This window comes from Eschscholzia californica, unplaced genomic scaffold, assembly GCF_041429995.1.
Source record: "Eschscholzia californica isolate CP2 unplaced genomic scaffold, dmEscCali1.0.p SCAF_2, whole genome shotgun sequence".
Taxonomy (NCBI): domain Eukaryota; kingdom Viridiplantae; phylum Streptophyta; class Magnoliopsida; order Ranunculales; family Papaveraceae; genus Eschscholzia; species Eschscholzia californica.
The window spans coordinates 17860615-17881205 of NW_028238309.1; the positions used below are offsets into that span (position 1 = coordinate 17860615).

The window sequence follows — 20591 nt, forward strand, 5'->3', positions numbered from 1 at the left end:
AGACTTGAATAATCTGAATCTGAATCGTATGGCTCAAATAAACACAAAATAGACTTAAACAAACTATTTAGACGAGTCACACAAACCATTAGATAAAAACAAACATTCTGAAATTTGACTTGTATCAGTTCAAGCTTCGAGTCAACATTCAAATTTGACATAAAAAAACAAACACTACCTAGCTTTTTAGGACTTATTCCTATGTAGCCCCCCACTTGTCATCAACTTGAAAATTTGACTCTCATACTTATCTAACATTCAAATGTAACCCCAATTTGTGACCAACATTGAAACTTGAGGGAAAGAACAACACTTTCATAATTACGTTAGTCGAATTTAACAGTCAATAATTGAAATGAACGGTAAAAAAGTTAAAAAAATTATTGAATGTTGAATTTGACTAACTAAATCATGGTTCTGGAGGTAAATCAGGACAAATTCGTAGGCCAAATTTTATAGTTTTTTTTTTTTTTTTTGAAAGGCCAAATTTTATAGTTGGTCACATATTGGATATAACTCTTTTTTACATGGTGAGAAACAGATGTTTAAGGTGCCTATAAAAATCAACGTCCTACGTGCCATAGAACGTTTTAACTGACTTTGGTTCCACGTAGTAGAATATGAGTGGGTCCCACAACCAGAGCCTTTAAAACCCCAAGCTCTTTCATTGCCAAAACCCCCCCCCCTCTCTAGTCTCCCCCGCTTCTCTTCCCATTCCCTCTCTCTCTCTCTCTCTCTCTCTTAAATCATCGCAACCTTGTTTTGATCGTCATTCTGGTACGAACACTTCCTCATAATCAACCTTCAATATCAATTTTCTGATTTTCTTTCTCTGCAACTTTTAGATTTGATTCTTCAAATTATCAATCTAAATTCAAATTTGAGTTTATCAACATAATATACACTATTCAAATAGTTTTCACACAAATCCACCTTAATATAATGAAATTTCTTTGATTGAAATCTCAGTGATTAATGTTTCTTATGTGATTAATCTTCAATGTACCTTGAAGGGCTGGCTGATCAGTTCTTTTTTTTTAATCTTTGCTTTTGTTTCATATTGTTCTTGCTTGATTTAAAGATTCTTTATTAAGATGAATTTAAGAACCCTAATCTTTCTTGACAATCTATGAAAACCCATTATTTGGAATAAGATTAGAAGCAACTTTAGTTTTGCCAAAACCCTCTCTTTCTCAAAACATTTCAGTTTTTACAACTTGTGGACTGTCAGTGTATAACCTCTGTTGGGTTTTATTGCTTTTTGCTATTGAATACATATTGCTCACTGATACATAGTTGAAGGACATAGAATCAAGATTGATGGATTTCAGTTTGTTATAGTAGACCAATTTAGTCAGCTCCTAAACATAAAGTGATGGGTTAGTGATGTACTATGATAAAACTCCTCCGCAGAGCGAGCTACGGCCACTTCGATCGAGATGAACAAAACATAGAAAACCCTAACAGTTTCAACACTAGTTAGGTTCTCGAGAATGAAGCGTCTAATTAGTACTGATAATAACGAATCACAGACAGTTTCTGACAATTCCTTCGTTTTCTTTAACAAAGAGTGGTAAACCCCAAGGATACAATGGCCTAACAACTACGATTATGAAAATTTAGAAAAACTATTTAAGAACATGAGACTAGATGGGCATGTTGTCAAAGATGACTTTGGGGCTTCGACATAGATGTGAAAGGATCTATTTCATATTTGGGAATCTGTTTACGATTTATCGTCTTTTGGGACAACTATATTCTAAAATATGTTAATATATCACTTTGGTGTGGACATCATTTCTCTCGTTGGGTCCTAAAACCTTGATTTGTACATTGATTTCTAACAATTCATGTTAGCTTTAGATAATTGATCTATTTGGCTGGGCTTGGCTAGAATATTAAATTTAATTGGATAAATTTGTTGCAGGTGATATCTCTGAATCGGGTTTTCAATCTTCTATCCTCCAGTCAGTCAAGGCGCGAAGAAACAAAGATTCATTAAAAATACTATTTGGAATGAAATATCCAATGGAGAACAATAATTCTGGTTCCTCTAGTAAACAACCTCAAAATATGTCTCAGTATCACCAAAAGCAAGACGTGGGAGTTCGCATTACTAACCCAAACAGAAATCTGGAGTTCATCAATTCAGTACAGCATACTGGAACAGTAGACGGTTCTGACTCGTCTAGTAATAAACCTGAAATTATATCTCTGGTAGACACAAGCGAAGAAGCGGGATTTCCCATCTTGCCAAATCCAAATGTTTTTCACTCCGACAATTCAAATAATCATGTCAGCAGCATGGTAGTTACTGACCCACCTCGTAATCTACATGCAAGTGCTCCTCCGCTACATCAAAACCAAGAAGTTGGATATGGCCATGCGCCAAGTTTGGACTTGTCGAGTTTCTGTGATTTAGTCAGTGATATGGGAAACATAAGTGAGGATGGTCAAGCTAGAGCCCAGAATATGAGCTCCACAAATTTTATGCATCCTGCAATGTACCCACTCATGACAAGGAATAATGTAGGATCATTTCAGACTCATGTCCACCCTGTCATGGTAAGCAATTTGAATATCAACCATAATTCTGCCCAGTTCAACCGTCCACAAAGACCTCAGACTGACAGGAGCTTCTTACATGTCGGGCCTAACACACCCGACGGATTTCAACAAAACATTCAGTGGAATGGAATGGGATATGGTACAAATTTGAGGCCTGATACACCCATGCCCACTGACATGTACAGGTCAATGGTTGGAATAAACAGTAACACAATGCCTCAATACCCTTACCAACAAGAACAAATGGTTCCTAACCAAGTCCCAAATTCGGTTCGTTCTAATTATCCTTTTTTCTTAGAAGCTTTACGCCGCCGCAATGCGATGACTCAGTCACATGGATTAGTTGCGCCGCAAGTTGATGGAAACAGTTTGTCTCTGGGGGGCAACTTTCGTCATTCAAACGTGCGCACCAATAACACTGCAAATTTGTTTGGCAGTAATATCAGCACAAACTTGATTTCACCGGGCGTGCTCCAAACATCAGAAGTTAATGGTCAACATTGTTACCCTATACAAAGTGGCCAGGTCTTAGGAACTGGAGGAATTATGAGTTCAAGATACATGAATATTGATCCAAATAGAGGTTCTCATGGTTATTCTACTGAACCCTCCAGACAATCAGGGGACATCCGCGCTGCACTACTTAATGAACAAATAATGCGAACCAGAATGGCGCGAGTTTCTCGTACAGGTACTCAGATTCCTAATGAACGTGGTCTCACCGAACTACAGCAAGCATGGCGAGATAATCCCAGCAGCACTCTTTCAGGGATTTCTCCCTCTGCTGGAACTATAACAAGCAGCAGAAGTCACTCAGGTATTTATAAGGATTCTCAGCCATTGTTTCAAGTTGGGTTGTTTAGATTTCATTAGGAAAGTTACTGGTTGAAGAAGATCTTCCAACCCATAAAAATAAACTCGATATATATATATATATATATATATATATATATATATATATATAGATAAGATAGTACTTAAAAGAGAAACTCAGAGTTGCAATATAGAGTCTTTTTAGGCAGAAACGACATCCAGGAAGTGGACAGGGTCTCATAAAACCATGTTACTCAGCAATGAAAACAAAATTCGAAATGTTAAACTACTTCGAAACTAGCAAGGTCTCTTTATATAGTATTTGTTTGGTTGAGTCATTTATGGGTAGAAAGTATGATTCCTAGCTCTTTATTTACTGCACCCGGCGCATAATTAAGAATCTACTTAAGAGCACAGGGACTTGTTACACAGAAATTAGTGTGCTTTGAGTCACAATTATAAGGAAAAAAGTATTACCTATATCCACTACAGCTGTGTTTAGCCAATGTTTCACAATTCGCTAGGACATTAAGATTCCTTGCAATTACTCTAGATAACTGCGCCGCTTTGCCTGTGTTGGGTATGCTTGCCAATCACCTGATGTTGGGCATAGGTGAAGTGATGTAGGACAGAAATGGGAAGTTGGAAATAAGGAAGAAAATAGCTTGATTATATTATAGATATAAGAAATAACGCACTAGTATCACACCAGTACAAACTAGGAATCACTCCTAGAGCCCTTAGGCATCACACCTTTGGGGTATTTGCATCACACAAACACATAAAGCTTAACTAGCTGCTGGAATACTCTCTGTCTCCCTCCAAACAGCAGAATTACATGCCTTATATAGGCCTAAAACCCACCTTTGCTATCTTTACTTGAGACTATTGAACTTCTAAACTCCTATAGCACTAAAAAACATTATAAAGGACATTTAAGACATTAAAGAAACACTATAAGACATTAAAGACATTAAAGAGACACTAAATGACATTAAAGACACTTAACCATCCTAATACTTAGAAACTAGTAGAATCTCCACAAAGACATGTGGATCAGGCCCGCATTATTCAAGGTTCTAAGTGGGCCATTCATGCAAGACACGCCAAATCAGAATTTGGGTCTGGCAATCCTTCTTTTGACGTCTCTCATATGCCTTAAACAGTTGCTGCCATTCATCTCTATCATGAAGTCATCATAAAACTTCACGAGGTAAGCCTGCAATGTTCTATAAGGATCCTTGGTATCTTAAACCAGGTTTGGCGAACCTCTATGTTTGTACAGGTACTGCTCATTTACCTCGATGTACTTGGATGCTATCAAGTTAGGTAGAGCTGTTTCATTACTAGAAGGAAAGAGTTTTCCTTAGTGACCAGCGAATAAGTTTCAAATGTGCCAGTTGAATCCATGATGCAGACTTCCATCTTTTGTGGTCTGAGGACGTATGGTGGCATAAAAGCCATAACTCGTTTAAGGGTGAGAATTTCATAAAAAGGACTCTGACTTGTTACCTACCCTGAGGATATTTTTAGGCCTAAGAAATCGTAAGTAAGGTAATTACTCCTAACACCAATTGCGAAAATGTTAGAAATATATAGACTTATTGCAATCCTTATAAACCAACAATTAATAAAGTGGTTTAGTGTGGCTACCCAGAATAGCATATTGAAGAGGTACATCCCTAGCATACCGCCTAATAAACATGGTAGTGTACTGCGTATAACTGGTACCTGTACCACGTACCGAAGCTATCAGGCGCACTAAAATGAGTATGACTTTCCTCCCCTGTCAGCTGCTTCGCTCCATATTGTTTAGGGGAAAAACCTTACATTTGGCAAGGAATCCGGTCTTTCGCTTAGGAGTAACATGTAAAAAGCCTATGCCTTCCTTCGCCGTAGGAAACATTGCTCTAATATCATGAGGAATTCCAATTAGGCAGACAATGTATAGCTTCGTAGAGATAGATTGAACAAATGTTTCATCGATATTTATGGATGTATATTTACAAACCTTGGTTATGTATTAAGTACACAACCCGAATCTGCACGTTTCTTATATTCCAAATAAATTATGAAGATAAATATGGTTTATCACCCCTTACAATACACTAAAGATTCCCCTAGAATCACGGAAAGTTGGAAAAAAATATTCATTACCAATTCTTTCTGTATATGCCATTATTTCTTCGTAACTCTCGGAATCCAGTAAACTTTTTGGCGTGATGGGAGTCACATTTTTATTTTTTCTCATGTATAAGTTACAAGTAACATGGTTTCCGTTGACACCATTCTGATAATTTGGGATTTCTAATGATAAGTGCTTGACATCCTAACTTAATTCTTCGAGAAGGAGATTGATAGCCTCATTTGGACAAGCAGAATATTTCTGCAGTAGCTTTTCTACTAGTGCTTAGTTTAGAGAGCTTTAAAATAGCTAAATTTGGTTGTTTGGTTAAATTTTTAAAAAAACGCTTTTAGAAAAATAAATTAATATGATGCATTTGACAAAAATAAGTTAAAAGTGATTTTCTAGAACAATTGCACAATTCACCTATTTTCATAATAACTAACCGATAAAACTATTTTTTTAGTTTTATTCTACGATCAAATTATTAAACTACAATTTTATTCTAATAAACAATAGAATAAGTATGAGAAGATATATTAATCACTTAATTAGTTGATTCTCAATTTGTAGTGGTTATAATGGTGAATAATTTCTATTTGAATTTTATTTTGTTGATTAATTGGTTGTGAGTCTTAAAATTCTGTTAAATTAAAAGACGGTAACATGAAGCACCTCACAGAAGATATTAGACATTATCTAGAGAGATGAAGATAGACATGCATTACCTTTAAACTAGAATTTAAGAAAGAACACAAAAAAAAGAATAGCTACATAATGAAGTTAATTAATGGAGAAAGAGAGGAGAAAAATATGTATCTCTAAATTTGTTGGTCATTATCTAATACTCTTGCCAATTATTTTGTGAGAAACTTTGTGTAGTGATTGAAGAGACATGTAGAGAGAAAAAGTGATATGCAGGGAGAGAGAAAAAGAAAGATAGTCACAGAGAGAAAAAGATCAAGAAGTGACCTTGTAAATTTTTGTGCAGACCCCATCTTTTGTGTTACTTACCGGCTTCCGACTTTTATGGCGTAAAAATTTTTAGCTTCCCGAAAATCTATAAAGCTAAAGCTATATTTTGTAGGCTCTGCGTTTTCCAACGATAAGCCCTTTTATAGCTATTGATTTTTGTACCAAACGGGATAAAATGAATAAGTACTTTAGAATAAGCTAAATGCTAGCTTTTAGCTACTTTTAAGCTAAACCAAACGAGGCCTAAGATGGATTTGTAAACCATTAAATATTTCCTTTATTATCATGTCCCAGTATCTTGGCACCTTGCTTCATTTCTGGTATAACAGTTATTTGAAATGTGTTTTAGGGCCTTCTAGGCAACCTATTAATGTAGCGATTTCTCAAGATGCTGGAAATTTGACCACCATTGCTAGTAAGAGGGAACACATCCAACCAGCAACGAGGGGAACACAACATGTTTCAGGGAAAGGTTAGGCAACTCATACTGTTTATACTTTAATCTTCATAGAACTATTGGATTCACGTCAAGAATCATAGACCAAGATTTTTTCTTCAGATTCATTGGTTAGTCATTATTTAGATATAATAAAGAATAAATCCATTTCATTCCGACACCTGTGGTCTATTAGTAATGGAGAACATTTCCAATTTGCCAAAAACGTGTAGCACTATTATGCTGACTTTGGTAGTTTCTGAAGATAATATGTTCCATGTTCGATGGACTCGTCAACTGCATTTTGGTTTAAAATTTTATCTGCTAACTTGGAAAGAACAACTAATAATTTTTTTGGCCAAAAAGCCGTAGGCCAAATACTCTAGTGTAAAGAAAAGATCCACATGGGTTAAGCTCCCTATGTAAGGCTCACACATGTTTGAATTAAAGACTTCGATCCAGGTGGGGCGGGATTATATACCAAATGACTAAAAAAAATCGAACACAAACTTAAGAGTGATAAATTATACAATATTTTCATCATTACCATGAATTTCCATGAATGTTCATTTCTGCACTCCATGATTATTGCTAGATATTATGAACATGATTTATATGTATATTTAATTGCTTTCTTTGTAACTAAGGTATGAAGTTTCTCAAAATTTCCTTGAAAATAATATTCCCTTTCAGATCCAACCTCAAAGAAATCTTACCTTGCATTATTTCCATCAAAATGATTGAATAATAGATGGTTTGATATATATATTTCATTCATCTTAAATCACATAACCCATTTTGTAAATGAGCTAGTCACACTTCCTCTTTTCTATGTTTGTTTCTGTTCATTCAAATGCAAATCGGAATAATATCCAATATATTGATATTTCTTATTCGTTTTCTCCAAGTTTTGGTTGAAACAATTGTCCATACTCCAGAGAAATATTTTGTTATTTCGGTGGAAAAATTGCAATTTTTTGCTATATCAGCTTCTAACATTTTACAACATCTTACCAAAATGCTACTAAATTTCCTTGTTACCTTTCATTAGTTATTGTTAGATTAAAGTAAAATTCTTTCTGCACTTGTTTATTGTTTAATAGTTTTTTTCTCGAAGAATTACATCATATTCTCATCATTTGCTTCACTTGTTCATCATTTCTATTATATTTTAGAAAATTTCCACACTGACGGACATATTCCTATGAAAGATTTCCATTTCCGAGCCGACCAAAATTGAAATCTAATATCTTGTTTGTAACACAAATTTCCTGCATATACTCTTTTACACAAGTATTCCATCATTACTTAGAATTGTTGTGAGTTTTCACTTCTGCACATCACGGTTATTAGAACTTGGTAACGTAATTTATATGCTTAGGTTATTGTTTGCTTACACTACAATAAAAGTTCATGTGAGATTTCCGTCTTTTACACAACATTTCCATCATTACTAGGAATTTACGTGACTTTGGAAGATCGTAACTTAATACCTTGGATATGATGACTGTTTTCAGGGAAACGAAGTCCAGCACAAGGGAGCCAACATCCTCAATCTTCTAAAGTGTTACTTGGACCATCTGTTACAACTGGTATTGGTAACTATATATAGACCTTCTTGTGATAAATTAAGCGTTTTTAGTTGAACTTATACTAAATCATATGATGATTAAATGCAGGTAAACCAGTTCCTATAGCAGCTAGGAGCCTGCTGAAGTCAGTAGTTCATGGCAGGGAGCAAAATGTTAGCGCGAGTAGATTGAAACAACCCATTTCAGCTGTTTCGGGACCTCCGACTCAGAGAAGAACTGCTCAACATTCCAAGATATCTTCTTTACCATCAGAACATATTAGATGGAAAGGTACTTTTAGATCATTAAGTATGTTCCAAATTAGACTACTTTGACTGCTAGACTAGTCTTGACATCCAACTTGGTCCTTACACGAACTTCCTAATTTCTCACTCTGAGATCATTCTTTATCGCATAATGAATAGACGTAAACCTATTGTTGTATTTTTTTAGTCATAACTACATACAAGTTTCACATCATGCACAATGAAGTACCTGTTGGGTGGTCTCGGGGCTCTCACCTACAAAGTTAGCTCAAAGAGATGAGGTTTTCCCTCACACTTAACTGACCACTTGCCCCTTCCACAATCCGATTTGGGATTATCTTACTACTAACAAGGCGTAAAGAGTGTCCAAAAGTCCAACATGAGAATCAGAGTCCTTGGCGTGAGTATCCGTGTATACTGAAAAGATATTGAAAGAGTATCCTGTTACATAGTTATCAATTATTTTGGGCCTTCTCTATATCTATTTTGTGTTTGACATCTTATACGTGTTTTCGGTGGATAACAAAACAGTGATATACTAGTATTCAAGAGAACGTTATATGTTAGTTGGATTTACAATATGAATATTGTTATGTGTAATACTTTCAATCCTAGACCCAAATACCGAAGTGACTGAATACTATGATAATTTTGGGTTGACAATGTCAATATTGTTCTATGTAAAGTTAGGATCACCATAACATTTACATTATCCTCTTGATGTATATCGCAACATGTTTACGCTATAAGATTTTAAGCCTTAAATATGACTACGATCAAGCCATTACTACATTATCAATGAAATCATAGTTACAATCATAATTAGTTGTAACGAGAACGTAAATTTGCAGGTCTTGACAGTTTTGCTTCTAGGGCTGTGGAGGAAAATTGCGCGATATGCAAGAGGAATCTCACTTTTACACCGACTGGTCCTGTATCACAACCTTCTATTCCACCAGAAGTTGCAGTTCTTCCATGTCGCCACACTTTCCATGACGAATGCTTGCAGAAAATTACTCCTCCAGAAGAGTCTAAAAATCCCTCCTGCATTCCTTGTGCCCTTGGCATCCCTTAGGTAGTAATAACCGAGCTTCTATTTTCGTTCTTGTTTTTTGGTTCAGACATTCTCTTTTCTATGGTCCTTGCACATAGAAAAGATAGAGAAACATTTAAAACCCCAAAAAGAATTTAAAAGAAAAAGAATATTAGAACAAAGTAGAGTTTTTTGTGAAATTTTATAGACATGAGAATGAAAGTAATAGAGATATAGACAGAATGTATAAGTATTGTTTGAAACTCTTTCGATTAGGAATACAGACAACTTAACTACATTTTCTTTCTAGTACTTTTCATATTCCTTGCCTTAATATTATGCAGAACTAAATGAAATTTTGGTTGCTTACGAAGTTGGTGAAAGTCTGTCGTAGGTTGTAAATGGTTACCGCCAACTATTATTATTCTGCTATTTGCCGTTCCTTTACAACAAAATTTTTCTTCAATGAATCGTGTTATGAGTAAGATGAAGATTGAGCCAGATCTAAACAAGTATCGTATGCGATTCATTTATTCAAATGATTTTGAAGCTACACAAGGTAAAGAACTCTTGGTTTATAAGCTAGAGAAGAGTCTATCTGTCTGAAACAAGCACCAATGGTTTAAAAGGGTTAAATCGTGCTTGAAGGATAAAGGGTATCCTGTGACAACTTTATTTCATTCTTGTCCCTTTCATAAATTTTCTGATGGAGATTTGATTATACCTCTGTTTTATGTTGATGATATGTTGATTGTTGGTCAGAATGCTAACAAAATTAACAGGTTAAAGAAAGAAGTAAACAAGTATTTCGATATGAAAGATTTGGATCCACCAAAATAAATTCTTGACATGCACATCTCTCGTGATAGAGAAGTTCGAAAGCTATAGTTATCATAAGAAACTTACAATGGAGAAGGTTTTATAAAGGTTGAAGAAACTTACAATGGAGAAGGTTTTATAAAGGTTGAATATGGACAAGACAAAACCGATGAGTTGCCCGTTAGCTAGTCACTTCAAATTGACTCATGATCTGTGTCCATCAACTGGACGCGAGAAATAAGAAACGGAGAAAATTCCTTATGGTTCAGTTGTAGAAAGCTTGATGTATGCAATGGTGTGTACAAGATCCGACATTGCATTTGCAATCATTGTAGTAAGCAGATTTTTTGTCAATCCAGGCAAAGAGCATTGGACAATAGTGAAGTCGATTTTGAAGTATCTAAGAGGTACGTCTAAAGCTCGTATATGCTTTGGTAATGATAGTGGGTTACCCATAAGCCGACATGGCAGGAGATGTAGGCTCCAAAAGGTCCACATCAAGATACCTGTTTACATTTTCAGGGGGAGCAGTGTCTTGGTAGTCTAAATTACGCAAGTGTGTAGCGTTATCTACTAGAGAGGCAAAATATATTGTCATTACACAGTGTTGCAAGGATATGTTATGGATGAAGAGACTGTTAGAAGAACTTGGTATGAAACAAGACAAATATGTTATTTATCGTGCTAGTTAAAGTGCGATCCACTCCAGTAAGAATTCAAAAGTTTCCACTCCAAGTCCAAGCATATACATGTGAGATATCAGTGGACCTGATGTTCTTGAAGGAAAAGTGTTGAAAATCGAGAAAATCCATACCAACCACAATAGTTAAGATATTATGACGAAACCATTACCTGAAGTCAAGCATTAGTTATGTAGCAGTGTTAAAATAGGATTTTCCCTGATTCTTTTTCTGATTGAGATAGGGTTTCCTCTTTCAAGCCTAAAAGACTATCCTATTCCTATTAGAATACCACCCAAATTATCTTTATAAAACGGAATGGAAGTACAAGATCAAAGAGAGACGAGAGAGAGAGACATAAAGAGAAAGAGAAAGAGAAAGAGAATTTTTTTTTTCTTAAGTAGTCATTTCAAGAAAGGTTGAAAGAGAAGAATATTAGTTTCATAAAAACAAGACTATTGATCCTGTGAGCGAGTTGGTGTTATACTTCTTCAGGCATTAGTAATCTAGGATTTGTTCAAATACTAAGGAGTAAGATATCTCTATTTTCCCTTGTTCAATTTTATCCACCTTAGTTTTGGCGAAGTTGTTACACCACAGTGTTCCTACACATCGCAAGGACTTGATTAACTCATATTGCTTAAGAGAGAAGTTGTACAACCCACTATTATCACCACAGTGAGTTTTTCTTGATCAGGTTCCGTGATTTTTTACCTTCTACTTGGAAGAGCTTTTTGTCACGTTAAGTTATTTTTCCTAACAGTTCCTATCCGAAGACTTCAATGCACCGCTCATAAGAACAACTCAGACCCAAGGGACAAACAAGACCGTAACAATCCACAAGTCTTAGGCCAGCCAAATGAGGAAATCTCAATGAAATTCCTAAACTTACCCACATAAAGGCCTCAGTCGACAACAAAACACTCGTATGCGGGCTTTCGAAAACCATATATCGATATTTTAATAGGGTAGGCAAACAAGACGGTAACAATCCACAAGGCTTCAGAGGCAGATCTACCCTAAACTGTTGCAAACCTTTTCTTAAAATTCTTTTTAATAGGTGCATCTTATTCTTGTATTCTTAGAACAAGACCTCTGGCTCATTTTAAGGAGCAAAAACTCCATTGAAGAGCAGCTAGACGATAAATAAGGATTTATTCGTATAAAAATTGAAGTAAATAAACAAACATGCAGAGAAAACAAAGAGTTTATTCACAAACTTTATTCACATTAAAAGAAGTTTTAAAACTACTCCTTATTCACATTAAAAGAAGTTTTAAAACTACTCCATATGTACTGAAGAAGTGGAAGAAGCATGAAATAAGTGAATGATCAGTAGCATTATATACAGAGAAAAGTGTTGTTTAACAAAGACAAAGAATCTGTTCTCTTTCTCTCTCCCTTCATATATAAATATATGTATGTACATTTTGGGGGTTTCTTCCATCATGTCTTGTCTGTTCAGAGCAGTAGATCAGGAAGGAGATGGTGAATGGATGGTAGTGTAAGGTAACATGGCTATTGTTACTACGAAATATTCACAGCCAACCGGAAGATCGTACGGGTTTAATTCAAATTTTGTATTACCAATAGATAATCGTCGAGACAACTCTGTATCAGAGCTCAGGTGTTCCACTTGATCGACATTGTGCTCAGATGGAACAGGAGGACAACGCTTTGCAGTTTGTCTTTCTATGTGCACAATCTGCCCTATAATGTAAGGTGTTTTACTGTGACTGTGTTCTGCAAATAAGGCAACGGATTCGGGTGAAAGATAGTAGTTTGGACAGCTTCGGTTGATTGCCTCGTAATGCCCAGCCTTGTTTGGTAGAAATGCAGCTATTTCGTGGAGCTCAAAACGACCAAAAGATATCTTCTCCTTGTTCGCCTGTTGAGAAATCATTGAATTAGTAACTGAATAATCTTAGAACTTATTAACACTTTCTTTCAGAAAAAGAGAAAATTTTCTTAGCAATAAGGATCAGTTTTTTCCTTGAAGGTATCACGAGAGCAGTACCTACTCCAAATAGACTACAGAGAATATAACCATGCTTCGGGACTACAATATTCCATTTATCAACTTCAACAGCTTTTTAATGTCTTCTGCATCTATATTACTAAATCCTGGGTAACTTTGGTACTCAGATTAAAAAAAAATCCCGTGTCAATCACAGTAACTTTTCTGGGTACAAATACTTGCATACCATAACAACTAAAACAAAAAAATGTATGTGTACGCTGACGGAGACCTCATGTAGGGAGTGAAGGGACTCTTGGAGAACAAATCAACAAGGAGTACTTAATGATATTCACGAGTCAAGCAAGAAAATGACACTTCAGGTGCGACCGTTAAGATCATTGTGGGCATACAAGATTCTGCAAGTACATAATGTATTACTACGAGGATGAGGTGTCAAATGCCAATACCTCGTTAATCCACGTACCCATGTAACGTATTACCTGCCACAGTTATAACATAAGACTTGCCCATATAAACCACTTGCAAACATGAGTCACAGACATGGCTGTGTGTTTGACTTATTACCTATCATCATCTACTTCAATATTTTCTTTTGTATTTCTGAATTTCATAATCTATTTACTACAAAGAAACAAATCATTTTACATATGAAGCCTGGAGAAAATATTATTCGTTGCTATTTAGAAGTGTTCCACACTATGTAACACATACTCATTTTTGAATTTATTTATTTATTGCACCGCGTAATCCAATACTCTGACACTATCATACTCTTTGCAGATAGATAGATACGCCTTTGGTGTAACTTTCACGGAATCGTGTTAGGATTGTAACATAGCACCTTAGGTAAGTGTCTTCCATAACTTCACACTACTACAATGTAACAATGATTGGCCCAGAAGTAAGAAAATAGACCTAATAACTACGACAAAAATATGTTCGTCTTACTGTGTACAGGCCTATCCTAGTATTAGGCATTTCCCTCCGCATATCCGACTTCCATGTGACTTGCATGTCTCGCTAATGGCCATCCCATCAAAGGAGTAGAATGATAACGACTAACCGGCAGTGTAATTTAAGTCCATGTTTTCAGTGAAATCAAATAATAAAAGACCGTCTATACTCACTTGCTTTTCAAGCTGATGCTTCGCGTACATGTTTTTTATCAACTCTTTCTTATCTTCTAATTCCTTTTTGAGGTGTTCATGTGTAGCTTCAGCTCTTTTGCACCTCTCTTGAAGCTCTGAACGGTTTCGAGATAGAAAACTCACTCTCTCGGAAAGGACTTGGATACAACCCCGGAATTCAGCACTAGTTTCATCTTCATTCTCATTAGTAGAGCTGTAATAAGACATTGTAACCTCCTATTAGAAACTCATGACTTCACAGGGAAGAAAACTGAAGGGCATTACTAGAAACCCATGTATTAAAGTCAGATAAGTTGTTATATCTTGGTGAAGCAAATTATTGACTCGAGAGTTGGTTAAAGCTAAGAATATAACAAAAAATCAATGTCGAAAGACATAGATATCTAAGATATCTTAAGTAAATATTCGCAATCAACCTGATTGCTTCAATCAATCAACTTACTTGGCCAAAGAGAATGATAGAGCATGCAAGGAGTCGACAAAACCAGCCATTCCACCCGAGGCATTAACACAGCTCTTAAGTCTCTCAAAAAGGCCTCGCATTTTCATAGCAGAGGCATGGAGTGTGCTATAAGCAGATGCTCTCCTATCAGCAGCAGAGAGATGAGTATGAGCTTCCTCTCTTGCATCGTGTAAGCAATTCTCCAAGTGGGCACAATTCATCTGTTTGTTAGATACAAAAACCCAGATTAAGCACCAAGGGAAATCCACAGTTGGACATAAAATTAACAGTGACAGACCCAGAGTACTGTTACAATAGGATAGTCCTCCAATATGGCATAAAACTTCTCAGTGAATACAATCAATGAATACAATAGAACAACCACTTCATTGTTTGCAGAAACAAGCATTCACATTAAAATAGGACTGTCCTTCAATTAGTAGCAGCAATGACGTTATGTTAACAAATAATACCTAAAAATAAAAAAAATAGATTGCGCTGATGGTGATAAACTACACAGCCGTATCACTAATGACATGCTGGGTATCCTGTGTGATTGGTGCAGGTTTCTTAACCTAAAATTACCCATTTTTGAAGGTAATTAAGAGATTCTAATGGGAGTTCCTTTCTGGCACGAACTAACAGTCAAAGGTTCTTAGAAGTCCACAAAGAAGTTACAGGAAATATGTTAAAATGGTCAAGCAAGAATTCATCCCATGCAAATAAATATAATGGTAAAGTTCAAGTACACACTTTTTCTAAAAGAGGGTGTGGATGATGTGAACCAGCCGAGCCAAGAGCAAACCACAGACTCAGCTCAGCGGTATTAGGATCCAAGCTGCATACTATTTACCTTATCTACATTAATTTCACTTTGTTTTGACTATAACTTTTATTATTTTGCTTATATAAAATATTGCTCAAGTTCCTCGGTAAAACTTATGTAGTTTTCTTTTGCATTAGGTTTATTGGTTAGACTAAGATTTAATTTAGGAAACTTAGTGGGAGACTGTCTTATCTCCCCAACATCTATACAAGTATATGCCAGCCAAGTACCCTACGCAGTTCATTATGTTTTGTTTCATTTTTATTGAAGTAATTCGTAATGAATAAAATATAGCTTAGAGAAGAAACTACGTGTTTGGCGGATACTTCTAGGTTGAAGTTTCTTTTATTTATCGAAGTGTAAACTTAAGTGGAGCCTTCTGCCAACATGTTTACATCAGTTAATCTACATTATACTCATCCTGACACAAATAATTCGACCACCTATTGCCTATATACAGCTGTATATTCCTAGGAAAACGCAAGAATGTTCAAAAGAGTTCGTAATACATTAAGAACTACCTGTGACTCATCGCGGAGCTTTTTGCTGATCTCCAACTCTCTCTTGAGATTGGCAACCTCCTCTAGCAGAGCGTTGAGCTCATTTCCCGTTTTAGTGTACTGGTTTGACTTGTCTGCAAGTGCACTTTGCAGTTCCAACGCAAAAGCTTCGTCCACTTCATTTGCTGAAACTGGTTTAGCCACCGTCTCAGAGGGTAACATATTGTAAGGCTCTGTCATGCTCGCAGCAGTAGAGCCACTCTCTAGTTCAAAAGCCAACTGCTCCGAAACCTTATTCGCAGATTTATCACCTGATTGCAGTTCATCTCGATGAGTCTCTGCCATTGATGAATCTAAATTAGGATTTAAAAAGCCCACAGAATCTGTCATATTCTCATCTACAGCTTCCCGGGTTTTGAAGGATTGTTCATGGGCACCCAAAGACACAGATACACAAGAGATCTCATCCATGGGCTCATTTGATATGTAAGGCATGATGGTCTCTCTATTCCCTGATATTTCAGATCTGCAGTCCTCGGGCTTCATAGTTGAAAGTGCAGAATCAGAAACAACCTTGTTATCTGTAAGCTGATAATATTGATCAGACAATCTTTGTTCCAGCTCTTGGATGCGTTTCTTGTAAGACATGCTCTCCATCTGCTTCACTTTTAGCATTGACTGAAGATGTTTGCCGTATTCATCCTTTAGACGCAATGCTTCGGCAGTTTTTTCAGCTGCACTTTTAAGTTTGTTCTCCATCTTACTGTCATCCAGTGACTCATACTCCATTTCAGGGTTAAATGAACAAATTTGAGCTATTGCAGAAGCAAGATCAGCTTTTAACTTTGCATTCTCAACTTCCATCTTGCTAGTTCCACCGATCACCGACTCACAGCCATCAAGGAACTCCTCAGTATCACATTTATCATCAATAAGGAATGCATTCTCTTCTGCTTTAGCTAACACGGAATCATCTGTAGACATGGAAAGCGAAATCTTCTGAGTTCCATGTTTCTCAGATTTAAACACCATGCTCACCAGATACTCAGGGGCATAACGGTCAAGTTCCGTTATATCAATGTCAAGCAACTTAGAATCGAAAGGAGCTATATTAACATCACATTGACTTGGAGTATCAAACAACCCCATGGAATCTAGTATGTCCCTCGGTATATAAACACTCTGTGCTTTTAAGAACTCCTCCCGTCTCCTGACCTCGATTTCCCTCTTTGTGGCGAGTTTTTCGGCCAACTGTCCAGCCATACCCATGTAGAGCTTCATTGAAGCTTTCCTTCTCACCACTTCAGCCAGGCAGGCCCTATATGCAGGCCCAATTCCGCGTATCAATTTTATATCAGCAAACAGATCATCCTGATGTGCCATCGCCTCCTTAAAAGCTGGAAATTGTAGCCGCAGATCTCTAATGGTGAACTGAACATATGCCACCTTTTGCATGCAGTTATGCACAAACAGGTTCATTTCATCTTTCCTAACCCTGCAGAAGTCTAGTACCTTGGAAATTGAACGATCACAAGCCTGCATCTTAGGTAGGTGACTTTTGTCATGGACGTCATACATAGGTCCCAACGCGGACACAGCATCATGAGGACGAAGCGACGCCGAGAGTTGAGAGCTCAGACAGTCATCGATGAGCTTCTTCACAGTGTCAACATCTTTTCTGCAATGAAATAATTTCAGAAGTTATATGATGGAGAACGTTATGGTTTCACTACATAGGTTTGAAATGGAATCACCATAAACTTATCAAAGAAATAAAGATATTGGCATATTGCCACATTAGAATTAATATACGGAAAGGAAAGGACACAGTTTTAGTAAGGGCTCGTCACAAAAAACACATGACTACTTAGGGTTGGCCATACATTAAAACCAAAGCTTGAACTCCAAAAGACCATGTCTGAATACCGATTCACATTTTAAATAAGTTTTAAGACTTGAAATGGCACAAAAAACATAGAATCAAATCATTCAGGTGGGGTATGCTAACATGAAAGAAAGCTATCCGACAATGCTAGTTCTGACGATACAACAGAGGAAGCACTTATCGAGGAAGCAATGAATATATGGATGATGTCACAACGACATTACATTGGATAATAAGTATGGGCAAATATCACCTCTCTCATCAGCACTGATGATGGCTAAAATTACATAGTGACTATGCCTGCTATTAACATTTACCCATGACTCTTTGAAAGTACTTGAACTTTGGTAAGAATTTGTTCCGAGTTTTTTGTTTGACATTGTTAGAAGTATGTCAAACTGTCAACTTCAAAATCTGTAGTGGTTGCATTTGTACTGTATTCCAAGTGGATCTACCTCATTCTTTTCAGTAATTCTTTAAACAGCAGCAATAGAAACTCAAAACATTTTGAATCACTTAATACATATATTATCTTTGTATTAGTTTTCAACTACTTATGGAGTCTAAGTTGAGGCATCAACTACCAAATTCATGTAACATAGCTTATAATTGGAGATATAACTCTAGCAGAGAAAATTAATCAGCAAACAAGCAAGCAAACTAAATAGTAGAGTAGATTAGAAAAACTGAAAGACTTGAACAACGCAAGCAGAGTAGAACTAAAACGAAGCAAAACCAACCTTAGAGACTGCATTATACTATGTTGCTCATTGGCATGCTTATGGGAATCTCTAATCATCAATTCTACATCTCGAATAGCAGATAAAGCACTGGAAGAGAATAAATCTTCAACCCTCCTTTTCAGTTCATTAAACATCTGCTTTAGTTGTGCAACCTTTACCTCAAATTGCCTATGAGAGCTATTACAATTCTCAACCCACTTCCACAAATTTTCCACTTTCACAAAATTTAGCAAACATTTTCGTGTTTCCGTCCTTAGAGATGGGTGAAGCTTACATGACCTTAATTTCTCAATATCTTTTCCAAAATTAATCAGAAGATCAGAATGATATCGATGTTGCTGAGAAAAACATTTCATGAAATCTGTATACATTTGTTGTATCATTCTATAATAATGATCCATGCTACCTCTTGCAGTTTCCAATGCCCTTTCTTGAACCTTTTGTTCTCTCAAAAGACGTTCGCAATTCTCAATTTTGGCTTTAGAAAGGTTATAAATTGCATGACCATGCTGAAAATGGTATCTAAATTGCCTCTCATATGAAGGTAATGCTTTCAGTGCAGGATCAGAAGCATCATCCAAAGGATGCGAGTTTCTCGAAGATGAAGGTGATGGAGGGTAAGGGGTTTCTGGGAGATTTACTTGTTCTAGTGGCGGTGGAGTGGAATCACTAAGTAACCTCGCTCGATTATAAAGGAAAACCTCACGATCATCCGAAGGGAGTTTGTAAGTTGATAAAGGTCTTTGAGATTCAAGTTTCATATCTAGACAAAGAAGTAGTTGATCATTTATATTAATCCCTGAAACTGACTCCATGAATCTCTGAACAAATTCAACTAGGGTTGATTCATCACAATCAAGCTCAATTGAGTGACCATTTTCAGCAATATGAACCAGCAACTTCCTTCTAGGTACTACACCCTCAGTAATGTTAGAACTCATTTTCTCCTCCAACCCAAATCAAACAAACAGCTAAAGAGAAACCCTAGTTACTCCAATATCTAAAGCCCAGAAATAAACCCCTAATTAAAACAAAAGTCAGTTCTAACAATTCATAATCTCCCCCAAATTACCACCCTTACAACTACCAAATTTGGCAACCCAAATCATGAAAAACACTTAATTTCCTGAAATCAAGATAAAAACATCACCAAACCCCTAATCAACTGTAATTGATTCAACAAAATAAAATTGGGTACTTTTTTTTTTCTTATTACTCTACCAAGATAAGAAAAAAAAAGTCAATATTTCATTAATCTGAATAAGAGAAAATTGAAAGAATGAAGGAAATTTCCTGACCAGATTCACCGACTATGATCAAATATTATAAAGGAGATATCTTCAACGACCCCTTAGGGTTGATAACAAAGATAACCTAAGAAGGATAACAGATTTCGTGTTTGATTGAAACAAATCCTAACTTAAAAGATTAGGGTTATATTTTGTGTTTATCTTGGTAATTCTGAAACAAGAGAGTCCTTTCAGCACAAGTAACCCAAGACTCAAATCCAGTTGGTATCTTCTCAGCACAAGATATCCATTTCTCTCTCTCATAAATGACTAAGCCTTTACAAGTTAATTAATATAGGGAGATATGATTATTGTATGTGGTGATGAGATTTGGTAGATGTACTCCCTCACTTCTCTCTACTGGGCCGTTTTTAAAAACGCCCCCAAAACTTTGCTAAAGGTGCCTCATGTCTCCCTACACCTAGGGCCGGGAAAACGGTCCGGAAATCCGAAATCCGGCCCAAACCGCTCGATCCGAGGTGATCCGAAGA

At 36.3% G+C, this 20591-nt stretch overlaps 2 protein-coding genes across 2 annotated transcripts; one reads left to right on the plus strand and one right to left on the minus strand.

Moving 5' to 3' along the window:
* Positions 1-687: 687 nt before the first annotated feature.
* On the plus strand, positions 688-10083 carry LOC147556621 (uncharacterized). Its single transcript, XM_086657542.1, has 6 exons — positions 688-777; positions 1928-3385; positions 6831-6953; positions 8435-8515; positions 8597-8779; positions 9606-10083. The coding sequence occupies exons 2-6, from the start codon at positions 2017-2019 to the stop codon at positions 9827-9829; spliced, it is 1980 nt and encodes a 659-aa protein (XP_086513668.1). The 5' UTR covers positions 688-777; positions 1928-2016; the 3' UTR covers positions 9830-10083.
* A 2410-nt stretch (positions 10084-12493) lies between these two features.
* Positions 12494-20364, minus strand: LOC147556622 (autophagy-related protein 11-like). The gene is made up of 6 exons (XM_086657543.1): positions 20110-20364; positions 18809-19937; positions 16205-17861; positions 14858-15078; positions 14395-14608; positions 12494-13174 (listed from the first exon to the last, which is right to left on the minus strand). Exons 2-6 carry the CDS (start codon positions 19750-19752, stop codon positions 12761-12763), a joined length of 3450 nt encoding a protein of 1149 aa, XP_086513669.1. The 5' UTR covers positions 19753-19937; positions 20110-20364; the 3' UTR covers positions 12494-12760.
* Between the last annotated feature and the right edge of the window lie 227 nt (positions 20365-20591).

Excerpts from the sequence above, each read along its gene's own strand:
- LOC147556621 (XM_086657542.1), top strand. The coding sequence starts at position 2,017 with ATGAAATATCCAATGGAGAACAATAATTCTGGTTCCTCTAGTAAACAA. Across the intron at positions 8,516-8,596 it reads ATCTGTTACAACTGGTATTG|GTAAACCAGTTCCTATAGCA; the intron begins GTAACTATATAT and ends GATTAAATGCAG. Across the intron at positions 8,780-9,605 it reads AGAACATATTAGATGGAAAG|GTCTTGACAGTTTTGCTTCT; the intron begins GTACTTTTAGAT and ends GTAAATTTGCAG.
- LOC147556622 (XM_086657543.1), bottom strand. The coding sequence starts at position 19,752 with ATGAGTTCTAACATTACTGAGGGTGTAGTACCTAGAAGGAAGTTGCTG. Across the intron at positions 17,862-18,808 it reads AGTATAATGCAGTCTCTAAG|AAAAGATGTTGACACTGTGA; the intron begins GTTGGTTTTGCT and ends ATTTCATTGCAG. Across the intron at positions 14,609-14,857 it reads CTATCATTCTCTTTGGCCAA|CTCTACTAATGAGAATGAAG; the intron begins GTAAGTTGATTG and ends GTCTTATTACAG.